This window comes from Zootoca vivipara, chromosome 3 (genome assembly GCF_963506605.1).
Source record: "Zootoca vivipara chromosome 3, rZooViv1.1, whole genome shotgun sequence".
In the NCBI taxonomy this organism is placed as follows: domain Eukaryota; kingdom Metazoa; phylum Chordata; class Lepidosauria; order Squamata; family Lacertidae; genus Zootoca; species Zootoca vivipara.
The window spans coordinates 106,228,352-106,241,794 of NC_083278.1; the positions used below are offsets into that span (position 1 = coordinate 106,228,352).

The 13,443-nt window shown below is 44.9% G+C and overlaps 1 protein-coding gene across 1 annotated transcript in view; it reads right to left on the reverse strand.

Annotated features, from left to right (window-relative positions):
* Positions 1-9,402, reverse strand: part of FSHR (follicle stimulating hormone receptor) — an 88,166-nt gene extending 78,764 nt beyond the window's left edge. Inside the window, exon 1 of the mRNA XM_035110488.2 lies at positions 9,179-9,402. Within this exon, the coding sequence (XP_034966379.2) occupies positions 9,179-9,342 (164 nt within the window). The 5' untranslated portion in view covers positions 9,343-9,402. The remainder of the gene's footprint in view (positions 1-9,178) is intronic.
* Between the last annotated feature and the right edge of the window lie 4,041 nt (positions 9,403-13,443).

Below are 13,443 nucleotides of genomic sequence, written 5' to 3' on the forward strand. Positions count from 1 at the left end.
GAGTTTAGCGAGCAGGGAGAGGCTGGGGCAGAGAGCTCTTGAGAATCAGAGGCAGGAGAGAAAGTGGGGCAGGAGACAGAGATGAAGCAGGCTGCTGAAGAAGCCAGGGGGTCTCCCCCTCCTGCTGCAACCAGCTCCCCTCCTGCCTGGTCTCCCAGAACAGGCAGAGAAATGAAGAGGGCAGAGGAAAGAGAGAAAAGACAACAGAGCCTTAGGCTGCTAGGAAAGGAATCAGGGGAGGAGCCTTAGAAAGCTATGGGAAGGTGAGGACCCTGAGTTCTCGCAATTGCTTCATTGGGGCAAGACCTACTGGGAAGAGTTGCTGTGATCACTAGGCCTGCACTGTTTGTGGTTTCTTTGAATAAAGAGTTAACTTCACCGACACAAGTGATTTTTTTATTGCTGGCCTACTCTGGGCCCCGGCTCCTGACAACAGCTTTAAAAGGGAACTCATGGATGAGAGGTCCAATGGCTGTTGGCCATGAAAGTACCAAGCACAGAGGCTTTGTGGCACTGACTCAATATCTGAGGATCGGAGTGGGTGGTGAGGGGCCACACAAGAAGCAAGGAAAGAGGGTGCCCCCCCATCCCTTGTTGTATCTCTCCAGAATCATCCTAACTGGCTACTCTTGAAAAGAGGGACCGACTGATTTATCACAGTTCTACACTGCCACTCAATTAAACATTTCCAGGGTAATTTACATTACTCTATAAAACAGCAGCCCTCAATAACGCAGTTGACAATCGGCAAGGATTCCCGTTGCTAACTACTGGGGAAAACCACAAATCCCAGCTTTAAAAGAAAGTGAGCAGGCAATTTGGCACAAGATCCCGATGTATAAAATAACATGCTATACTGAAAGGGGGGAGGGAGGTATGGGAAGGAACTTTTGATAAGCTAAAAGACTTGTTAAACCTGTGGTAGAAGTTTATTTGTTTTTTATTGGCGCGATGAAACAAAATGTACGACAAGCTGTTTTGGAGGTAATTTAAGGCAAAATTGAGCCGAGAAAGTTACATTGTAATTGTGCAAATTATGTATAACCATAAACTGTACATAAATGGCACTAACTATAGCAGCCTCTGGAATATTCACAATGATTTCTAAGTTGCGCCCCCCCCCGGCTCTCCTTTATTTACTCACCAGTTTAAACTATTTTCTTCTTTGTTAACACAAAAATGTCTGCATTTTTTTTAAAAAAAACAATAAAAACAAACGCATCCATGAAAACCATGTAGCCAATAGCAGTAAAGGGCGGAGCTAAAAAGAAAACAAGGAGACACCTTTAGTGAATGGCCTGATGGAGTGGAGAAGCTTACCTGACCCCCTGGCAGGATAGTTGCTCGAGAGGAAGAGGGGAGGATAGCATGGTGTAAGTGGACCAGCAGGAGAATCAGATTGTCTCCATTGGTGCGTTTGCACTGAGCTGACCTTCCGGCCGCCTTGTCCCTCCCACTTCCAGTACGAAGCAGCCAATTACCTGCCAGGAGGACAGGTAAGTGCCTCCACCCCACCCCACCATGTGCTATTGCCAGCCACAATGGAGATACATAATGTCTCCCAGCCAGGCTGGGACTAAGAGCCATTAGACTTCTCTGCTCATCGATCCATTGCCATTCTGGGTGGCTTCATTAGAGGGAGAGAAGCAGGACAGTGGCCTGCCTCGGACCACTTGACATTGAGCTCCTCCCCTCTCTAGTGGTGATTGGAGAAAGCAGTGAAGAGCTGTGCTTTCTGCTTTGTAAACCACAGTCAGGGCTATTCAATTTGAAGGATAGGGTGGAAATAAAATCAGGGTCAATTCTTTTGGCCGAGATTTTTCAGCCTCAGAGAGCTACAATTCCCAGAGTGAGTTAACAGTCAATCCTGCTTCCCAGGGAACTCTGGAAATTGCAGCTCTGTGAGAGGGAATAGGGGTGCCTTAGCAACTCTCAGCCCCCTTAACAAACTACAGCTCCCAGAATTCTTTAATTCTTTAAAAGAGGAGTCGGCCTCCTCTTTTAACCTCTTTGAACCAGCGGCATCTACCTGGCATGCTTCATGTCTCAGATTTAATCCCCTGATCTCCAGGGATTCCCTGCCTGCAACCCCAGAGAGATGCTGTCAGTCATTGGAGACAATGCGTACTGAGCTAGATGGAACAATGATCAGAATTGGTAGAGCAGCTTCTTTTGTTCAGTCTCATTGCTTTCTTCAACAGTATTAAAATAATATTAAACACTGATTAAATCTGGATCCACAATCATGGCCAGGATTCACAGATAGCGAAATTGTGTTCTCCAAAATATTCACTAAATATTTGTTGAATATATCTGTACAACAATATTCTGGAGATCCCGAGCCATAAGGTGGCTAGATTGGCCTCTACTAGGGCCAGGGCCTTTTCAGTATTGGCCCCAACTTGGTGGAACGCTCTTTCACAGGAGACCAGGGCCCTGCGGGATTTGTCATCTTTCCGCAGGGCCTGCAAGACAGAGCTGTTCCGCCTGGCCTTTGGGTTGGACTTAGTCTGACCCCTGTGTTTTCCTCCCTCATGGCTTGGATTTATGGACTACTTAAAGTGAGGCTGAATTTTAAATTTTATATTGTATTTTAATCTGTATTTTAATTAATTGCTTTTTATGTTTTATTGTAATTTTATTGGTGTGAGCCGCCCTGAGCCCGGTTTTGACTGGGGAGGGCAGGGTATAAATAAATTATTATTATTATTATTATTATTATTATTATTATTATTATTATGTTCTGTGGCCTGCAAACAAAGACTTCTGAAGGCAATCCAAAACTCATACCACCCAGAAACTTCCAGTTTCAAGTGTTCAACTCTGCATGCATGATTTACAGACTTTTCGGCAAATATTTGGAATATTTTAGTAAGGCCTTGGTTGGTAAGTAGGTGTGCATTGGTGAATCAGACTTGTGCGGAATTCAGTTAAATGAAACTTACCCACGCCTGTATTTTATGTCTGAAAGAACTGGAGGCAGAAAATTTTTTGAACAAAACTGCTTGTAAAAAATGTCTGGGTGATTAATTCCAATCTTTCAGTACACAACTTGCTTTAAGGATGTTATTATGGTTTATGCAACCCACCTCCTTTACTCTTGATGGGAAAAAAAAAGTTTGGGGTTTTGTAAAAGAAAAGGATGTACCATCAACAAGACAGCAGATTTTTGAGGACGGTTACTCCGAGATAAAACTTGGCAAGCAAAACAATTAACACCAGAGATAATCCATTCAAATTTTTTGTTTGGGCGTCTCAGCTTTTCTGTCTAGACTCAATAGCTGCTGGATAGGAAGCACGGCAACCTTTATGCTGCAACCTTGATTGCTTCTGAAATTCATAAGATTATTTCAAATGAAGGAGGGCGAGGAACTCATTTAACCTCAACTGGTATCTCTTTTAATCAGTGCTGTTTTTCTAGAAGAAGAGGTGCTGGATCTCACCATGAACTTCTCCCTTGTTCTATTAGAATGACAATGGTGCCCACCTGAGAGGTGCTGGAGCTGAGCTCTGGCTGAAAAATCTCTCTCTCTGCTTCTAATGTCAATAAAGCTACCATGCATTGAGCCAGACTTACCCATGTGAAACTTGCATAACATTTTCTTCAATCATTGCCCGTCAAAGCAAAGGAATGGCCTGGGGTGTGCAGGCACAAAGGCGATGGATGGGTGGGAGGAAGAAAAACTTGCTTCATGGATTGCTTCATGGAAGATACACATAGCCTTATGGTGATCTCATGGAGGACGAGGGGGATGAGGGGTTAAATTTTGCTTAATTCGATTTCCTGCATGGGTGTCACTTGTGCACATGTAGGAAATCACATGTATTCTTCTTGGAAGCTAAGCAGGGTCTGACCTGGTTAGTACATGGATGGGACACCCAATTGGCAATTCTTAAGTTATTTTTTTTTGCATTTTTCTCCCATCGCTCCTCTCAAGAAGCTGTGATCTTTGCAACCCCTTTTCCATTCTAACTTCACAACAACCCTTCAAGGTTGGCTAGAATAAGCGTGAATGGCCTACAGTCACTGAGTAAGGTTTGTGGCTGGACAGGTGCTTTCAAGCAGCTCTGCCTAATTTTTTTTGTATTTAATTTCTTTTTTTTTATGGGTAAGTAGAATTTCTGAAGCACCCACCTAGCAATCACCGGCATGACATTTCACAACGTTCGGCATGGTGAGGTGGTTAAAGTGTCTAACTAGGACTGGGAAGACCAGGGCTCAAATCCCCATTGTGCCTAAAATCTCGCTGAGTGACATTGGACCAGTCACCAGCTGTCAGGTTAACCTTTCTCACAGGATTGTTATGAAAATAATGTGAACTTGGGAAGAACCATTTTCAACATACTGAGTGCCTTGGAGAAAAGGTGGGATGAAACTGACAGAATAATATAATAACCAGAAATGTCTCAACGGGTGAGGCGAAGCTGGAAGGCGAACTGGAAGGAGAGAGGCAGGGGCAAAGGGACAGGGGGGTTAAAGTGGTGCAAATTTAATGGCACCAAACTGGCTCCACTAGGACATTTTCGCTGCATGAACTTCCCTGGCACCTCTCACCTCTCTCCAGGTGAGTAACAGGTGACATGCCTCCTTAGGAAGCTTGTGAAGTGAGTTGACCCCAGCTGGCAAACCACTTCTGATAATGGCAAGTTCTCAGTCTCTCAGAAGAAGGCATTGTCCCAACAATCACAAAAGCCAAACAAAAGTTTTTTGCTCAATATTTTGGCACAGGAACACTTTGCCTATTAGGGGGTTGATTAATGGCTGCTTTTTTATCTCTTTCCTGCTTCCATCTGCCTTTCTTCCAATTTTGGATTGTTGAGTGATTAGTTTCACAGAGGAACAGATGAGAGGAACAGATGAGAAGAACAAATGTTACCAAAAGAGGGGGGGGGAGAGGAGTTGCCATTGAAATTTAGCCTAAAACACAATTGGAAGCAACTCTCTGGAGGTTCCTCTTTAGGTGAAGAATCTAAAGAGTTTTAGAAGATAATTACTACTGAAATCTCTTCAAAGACGAGTGGTGATTCTGCTTAGGTCTAGATGGGAGGAAGCCATTATGGAATTGCTGGACTCCAATGCTCCTCTGCCAATGGTCCAACGATATCTGCAGGGCTCCATGTTGGCTACCCCTGGCCTAGCCTCTAACCAGATCATGCCTAAGACAAAATGTGGAGTGAATTTGTGGGTCCTTCATGCAATAGAAAACATGAGAATGTGGTGTGAAATTTTGTGGTCAAACGAAACGTGGTTAAGAAGAGGCACTGGCTTCACATGTAATGCCAAGCTATAGGTAAACAAGGAAAGGTTTGTAAGCCAACAACAAACCATGGCTTCAGATCATGGTATGTTGGCAGTTAACAAACCATAGTTGAGCCATTGGGCAGCATTCACGCATAGCACAAAGCCATGGTTTAGTAAACTGGGATTTAGTAAACCATGACTTAGTGTTGTGTGAACTGGGCCAGTACCATTTCTAGGCAGAGTATGTCCATTGAAAAGAGCATTTTGGTGCCACTCAACATGCTATGGGGGCTATGCATTATATCCAGAAATCTCTCCCCTGTGTGATGGGTCATGGAATGTACAGTGAGGTAACTTCCTGAGGTGTTTTTTTTTTTGCCAAGTTCTCTCAGTGAAATGTTAAACCTATATATGGGATGTACTACTTCAGATTTAGCAGATTTGACTGAATACTGCTCCTTGCAGGAATTCCTTCCACGTAGAAAAGTTGCCTAGCCTTTCCCTGATATGCTAGTTTTCTACATGAGGTCATTTGGGAGGGAGAGGGGATTGAGATGCTAAGATGTGTCCTGCTCTGCCTGCGGCCCAGAAACATGTCTACCAAGAAATGCAAGTTCTCTTCAGGCATTCCGAAAAGGGGAATGTAAACAAGTGAGATTGAAAGCACGTCAAAGTGCAAGTAGATAAATAGGTACTGCTATGGCGGGAAGGTAAACAGCATTTCCGTGTGCTGCTCTGGTTCGCCAGAAGCGGCTTAGTCATGCTGGCCACATGACCTGGAAGCTGCACGCCGGCTCCCTCGGCCAATAACGCGAGATGAGCGCCGCAACCCCAGAGTCAGTCACGACTGGAGCTAATGGTCAGGGGTCCCCTTTACCTTTACCTTAAACAAGTGAGGAGAACAGCAGAGACAAGCACACCCGTCCATCATCATTCCCATCACCTTCCAACTTGGGGTAGGTGACTGCCTGCAGCTGGGAGCCTATGGTACCTGTGCAGGTTCTCTGTGCTCCCTTCCCCTTTACCTCCCCCCCCGGTATACTTTCCCAATAATATGAAACACCTTCGAGAAAGTTATTATCTCTATCTGATCTCTGGGAAACAAACTATTGCCTCTGCCCTTACATGCAATGGAGAAGTAACTTACACAGGAGAAATAATTTTGTCAGATTTCATCTGATCCATGTCTGCTATGTCCTCTCTTTCTTTCAAAACCAACACAAAGGCCAGTTCCCAAAGGAGTTTAATAGCTGTTCCTCCACCCCAGGGAACTCTGGGAGGAGAACAGAGGACTCTCAGCACCCTTAACAAACCACACTTTCCAGAATCCTTTAAGAGAGAAGCTATGACTGTTAAAGTAGCAGCAACAACAGACAACACGGTGATGTTGGCGAAACAATGAAAAGGTAAACCACCGTGAGACATTATATTCTAACCTCGATAAGTTGGACCAATTAGATCGGGTCTCCTGTTCTAATTTAGTGATGTCTCTTAGAACCATCTGTTCAAACGTGGTAATAAGTGGGTCTGCAACATTGGGACAGTATGTGGATCTCTTTCTAAACCTAGGTACAGATGAGTCTATAGGTGTATTGCCAAAACCTTTTTTTAATTTTATAAGTCTAATCAGCCTAAAGACATCCACTCGGGTATTAAATGAGTTATATCGGGGCTTTGGCACAAAACCCAAACCCAGGTTTAACACTTTCCTTTCCAAAAAGCTCAGAGGTCGGGTAGATAAATTGACTATTAATTCCTTTGTTTGTGTCGTCTCCCTCGCATCTGGGAAAAATGCCCCTTTGAGCGGTTGTTCCTAGTCCAGTATCTGGGTCTGGAGGAATTTTCATGGAGAAATTCATCTCCAGAATTCGTGGCTGATTCAGAACTTTCCCCATCTGTAATCTCAAAGTCAGAGTGAGACTCTACTGGAGTGGCCCATGTAACTTTTTTCTTTGGGTTTTTGGAATTCTGCCACCAATTATAAACCCTACCCGTATCATAATCTTTAGTATCCCTGTTGAATTTTTTTATTTTAAGCTCTTTCAAACTATTCTCAAATTCCTTAATATTGTTTTCCATCTCCTGCATTTTCCTTTAACCTTGTATTTAACCTTGTAACCAACTGTTGCATTTTACCAATCTTTGAGAATTGTGAGCTTTGGCAGTCTTTTTAAGCCTTCACACATGAACCTTTGGTGAGTAATTTTAAACATTTCTGTATGATATTTTAAAGAAATGTATAAGCATTTATGGTGCATCATATTAACTTCTTATTATTTAAGAAAGAGTCCGCCCCCTGAGGAAACCATCATAGCTGCCAAGTTTTCCCTTTTCTCGCGAGGAAGCCTATTCAGCATAAGGGAATTTCCCTTTAAAAAAGGGAGAACTTGGCAGCTATGGAAACCATTCCTGTGAAACGGGCAAGAAGCTGGCCACCCGTCGATGAGATAAGAACATATGGGAAGAGATAAGAACGCATGATACATCATAGCACTTTATTGTCAGACTTGATTATTGCACATTATACTGGACTTTTATGACCTCGAGCATGAGATTTTGCACACATTTTTGAATCTCCTTGTATATGTGAAGGTTGTATATACATAAATTTGCACCTCACGGTGGTTTACCTTTTCATTGTTTCGCATGACTGTTAAAGTGGCATAAGAGTGCTTTAAATGCATTGTGTGGCCACATAGAAATTCCATAAATTAAACTGCATTGAGGTTTGCTGCTGAAAACAAACTTTGTTGAGATCTTATGCCTAAGGAAGAACCTGCACATGCTCTTTCCCTTAGAAAGACCCTGACAACCCCTCTTCCTAAAACCACCCTGACATGTGCAACAATGCTTTGCAGTGATGCTTAAGTGATGTGGTCTACTAAGGCACAAATGGGGGAACTGTGACCTTCCAGATCTCAGACTCCATCTCACATTGGCCTCAGCCAGCATGGCCAAAGTTCAGGGATGATGGGAGCTGTAGTCCAGGAATATCTTGAAGGACCACAGGTTCCCTGTCCTTGGTGTCAACGCCTCTCAAACCTTCACGGATACAGGGACAATTGTAGGGCCCCTTACTGGACCAAATCCTTGCTATGTATCTTTCGTGCACAGGGTGAGAATCTGCCATTTGGGCTTCATCAAGAAGAAAGCCCACAATTTTATTCCAGCAAGGACACCGTTAAATATCGGTGGTAATCTCTGTGTTACAGAGCTGCGAAACATCTGATAAAGAACACTGCCTGTGTCAGTCCCCGAGAAATAAATGGGAACTTCAAGAAACCGCCTTGTAATTGGGAAAGCCAACAGTGATCTGTCTTCATTTATTCTCATTAGCTGTTCTTGTTCCATTTTATCCCATAAGGACCATTTGCTTTCCCCACTTTTTAAAAATTTTTTAAAAGAAAACCATCCTTATCTAGGACTCCCCCTCACGCGCCTCCTCCCCACTCCACTTTTAGGAAACTCCGCAAAGTACTATGCGATCATGATGCAAACCACCAACTTCTTTGCAAAGGAGAAAACGTCTCAGAGGAGAAGATAGGAGCTAGTTGCTACAACGCTCCTGTTGAAAAGGTTACCAGATTTTCCGTGGATAAGTTTCAGCAGATGGACTTTTGCTTTGTTCAGTTTCAGCAGCAAGGTTTTTTGTTTGGGAGAAAATGCCAAGTGCTTAATATCATAAATTACTTTGGAAACCCCCACTGCTGTGGGAAACTCAGATTGAAACATTTTTTTGCACAGGCAACTTATCTCTCTCCAACGCTTGCAAAACGCCTTGGGGGAGGGTTGCCGTGGTCCCAGAAGAACCAGCCATCCCTCCCTCTGAAAATCTGCAGGAAAGAGTGAACCCAACACATCAAAGGAGGAGATAATCTCCAGAGACCAAAGCAAAAAATCTGTCATAGAGTTCTTTTTGTTGACCAATTTACTCACAGTTCCGTGGCGTTCTTGGGGATGTCCTGCGGCACTTGGGTCACATTTGTGTCCTGGCAGGTGAACACCAACTTGTCCGAGAACTTACAGATGGGATGCTGTCTCCCGGAGCAAGCCCCCAAGAGGAGAAGCAGGCAGAAGCAGGCAGAAGGGAACAGAGCCATGCTTGCCTCTGCAATGCCCTCTCTCCCGGCCACTGAAAGAGAAGCTCCTCCTGTCTCACTCCTTCCACCGAGGCACCGCCTTAAAGGGCAGTGGTGAGTCATGTGACACCCAAGGAAGGTCTTCTGCATGTCAGGGGTGGGCCAGAAGGTAGATCTGCACTCCATGTGAGTGATTTGCAGCACGATTCCCTCCCTCCCCAGTTGTTTGAGTAAACAGCAACATGACATCAGGCAAGGGCTGTAGTTCGGTGGCAAAGCACATAAGTGCATTGACTGACTGACTGGTTGTATTTACTGTACTTTTCCATGTCTAAGACGATTTTTAAATTATAAAATAATGTAATAAGTTAAAAAAAAATGGGGTCGTCTTATACACGGATAGTTCAGGGGGGCGGGTGGGTGATTGGTTTCAACCACGAGCAAGAGGTTGTCAATGACGATTGGGTGGGTGATTGGTGGCTGCATCGAGGGCTGGTGTCGATTGGCTGTTGCTCTGCCAATTGGGTGGGTGATTGGTGGCTGTGTGAAGGCCTGCTGTTGATTGGCTGCCTCTGCAGCAGTTGGGTGTGATTGGGAGATGATTGGTGGCTTTGGTGACGTGTCTGATTTGCAGTGTCAGTCAGGGCACAGATTCTGTTTTGACTTCCAAGGTACGACTGTATATGGTACCTTTTCATTTTCTTTTACTTTAAGAGGTTCTCAGTTTCACCAATGTTCAGAGTCTGTGGACGTTCGGAAGCAGAGGAAACTTAACATTCTGCTAGCATATGCTCAGGGTGCTCTTGCTTGTTGGATTTTAGATTCGTCCCTGAAATTTAGGGTGCTTGAGAACTGCTTGCTTTATAGAATTCTAGAATTGTAGAGTTGGAAGGGAGCCTGAGGATAATCTAGCCCAGGGGTAGTCAACCTTTTTATACCTGTTGTTGTCGTTTAGTCGTGTCCGACTCTTCGTGAACCCATGGACCAGAGCACGCCAGGCACTCCTGTCTTGCACTGCCTCCCGCAGTTTGGTCAAACTCATGTTCGTAGCTTCGAGAACACTGTCCAACCATCTCGTCCTCTGTCGTCCCCTTCTCCTTGTGCCCTCAATCTTTCCCAACATCAGGGTCTTTTCCAGGCAGTCTTCTCTTCTCATGAGGTGGCTAAAGTATTGGAGCCTCAGCTTCAGGATCCGTCCTTCCAGTGAGCACTCAGGGCTGATTTCCTTCAGAATGGATAGATTTGATCTTCTTGCAGTCCATAGGACTCTCAAGAGTCTCCTCCAGCACCATAATTCAAAAGCATCAATTCTTCAGCAATCAGCCTTCTTTGTGGTCCAACTCTCACTTCCATACATCACTACAGTCATACCTCGGGTTACGGACGCTTCAGGTTGCACGTTTTTGGGTTGCGTACTGCGCCGAACCCGGAAGTACCGGAACGGGTTACTTCCGGGTTTCGGTGCTCGTGCATGCGCAAAGCTCAACTTAGCGTTTTTGCGCATGCGCAGAAGCGCCAAATTGCAACCCGCGCGTACGCAGACATGGCTCTGGGGGTTGCAAACACTGCAGCTTGCGAACGTGCCTCCTGCACAGATCACGTTCGCAATCCGAGCATCCACTGTACTGGGAAAACCATAGCTTTAACTATACGGACCTTTGTCGGCAAGGAGATGTCTCTGCTTTTTAAGATGCTGTCTAGGTTTGTCATCGCTTTTCTCCCAAGAAGCAGGCGTCTTTTAATTTCGTACTTCTGTCACCATCTGCAGTGATCATGGAACCTAAGAAAGTAAAATCTCTCACTGCCTCCATTTCTTCCCCTTCTATTTGCCAGGAGGTGATGGGACCAGTGGCCATGATCTTAGTTTTTCTGATGTTGAGCTTCAGACCATATTTTGCTCTCTCTTCTTTCACCCTCATTAAGAGATTCTTTAATTCCTCCTCATGAAATTTTTCTACCTGCTGCCCATTAATGCATTGATGGTAAAATTTCCTTACCAGTGCTCGATGGAAGGAGAATTCAGCTTGTGCCATAGAACCCCCTACTGCCCACCTGGAATCCTGAAACGCCTACTAGTGGGTGGGAGGGACCAGGTTGACAACCCCAGATCTAGCCCAATGCCCTCCAGTGCAGGAGTATGAAGCTGTCTGATATGGGAATTGAACCTGCAACCTTGGCATTATCAGCACCACACTCTAACCAGCTGAGCTATCTATGAGATCTGACCTCAAAAACTGGTCAATCTTATTGTTAGGTTAGCTTTCCCCCAACCTGGTGTCTTGCAAATGTTTTAGACTTCAACTTCCATCATCCCAGACCATTGGTCATGCTGGCTGGGTGCATGGGGGAGGGGCCAGAAATCTGGGAAATTCTGGGTTGGAGTCTTCAAGGTCTTAGTCTGAAGACATCTTTCTTCTCGCTTGCTCCCATGAAATCCTTTTTAATGGGGGGATGCCAGGATTTCTAAGCCCATTGCCATACGCCAATTTAGGCCTCAAGAAACACCACTTCAGAGAGAAGTGGGGGGGGGGGGGTCATATGACTGGATGCTCCTCTACGCAAAAAAGGTTTCCAAAACTCCACACAGGTAGAAAACTAGCACTTCAAGGAGTGAGCTCAAGTTGAACTCTTCTCCTTGACATTATTTACAGGGATTTATTTACTTTTTTTGTGGGGGGTATGGAATAGCATTCCAGCATGTGAGACTCCCTCTCCCTCATTCTGCCACCTGAGGTGGCACAGCCCAGACACAGGTTTATCACCCTCATCTGCTATTTGCGGGAAGTCCCCCCCCCCGGCGTGGAACGCTCCCAGGTCATGCATGCTGAAAGGAGCCCCATAAATATCCTTCTAAATAATGCTTGCTTGCTGTCCGTTTCAAAGCGTGCCCAGTATCTCAGTAGCATATGTCAACAAACAAGCAGGCACACAGCAGTATCCGTCTCTCCCTCTGACCTGACAGTGCCCTTATTGCCACTAGACAAATATTATTATTTTTTTAAAAAAGATGGCTCCTGATGTAAGGGGGTTGCTTAGGTGCCAGGAATTTCTGTACGGTTGAGACTTGATCTATAGCGGCGTTTAAGGGAAGCTTGCATTGAGTGGAGAGAATGGGCGACTCTGCAGTCGTGATCATGCAACTGAAACCCACAGACACTAAATCAGCAAACAACCCAGAAACTGAAACAGAGTTTCTGGGGCATGAATTTTAAAGGTCATCAAGGACCTTTAAACCACCTCTCCCCCCCCCATCTGGCAAGGGTTAATTTAGATCCTGCACCTCTTCTTAGATAACTAACTAAAGCTGGGGCTTGTGGGGAGGACAGCAAGCTCAAGGTTTTTAACTTTTTGCAGGATGCGGTGAAAGTGGAAGGATGCCGCCCCCCTCCTCGCTGATAAGGCTAGAATTCAGGGTCATCCGGTGGACTGGCAGCAGATTCAAAAGAGTCTAAAGAAAAGTGCATGCAAAAAAAGAGAGGAGAGAGCAGGAAATTCCAGGTGCAGAGGAAAAGGTTTGATACAGTCACATCATATTTGGAATATTTGGCTGCATTTCCTTTGGGGCAACCTTATTTTTTTTGGGGGGGGGAGACACATGCCAGTGGCAGGCGTACCCAGCTGCAAAACTGGGTGGGGAAACCTTTGTACAGTAGGCTATTTTGCAAACGCACTCACACAATCCTCTGTGCCCTCCATCCAGGCAAGGAAGAGACATTGCCATGCAATAGGACCCAAGGAGGGTGGAAGGCAGGGCTGCTAAAGGAGAGGAGAGGAAGTCTGATTTGGGGAGAACTGGGGTGGGGTGTTTGTCTATGGTCTGTGGCCCTGAGATCCCCCTTCCCTCACTGCCAGATGTGTTGGCCACTGGCTAAGATGACTTTGGGAAGGGAATTGAGCAAATTCATTGAATATATGTATTGTTGCCGGCACCCCAATCTCTGAGAAGTTCCGTATGCAATGGCGTCTGATTGAAAAGAGCAGGAGAAATTGTTCAGAGCTGCCATTTTGAGACGTTTCTTGTACAAAGTGTCAAAGTATTTTAAAAAATCCTTTAAAAAGAATAAGCAATAAAACAGTCTTTAGCACAGAAGGCAGAGTAAAATCACAAAAATATAGATAAAA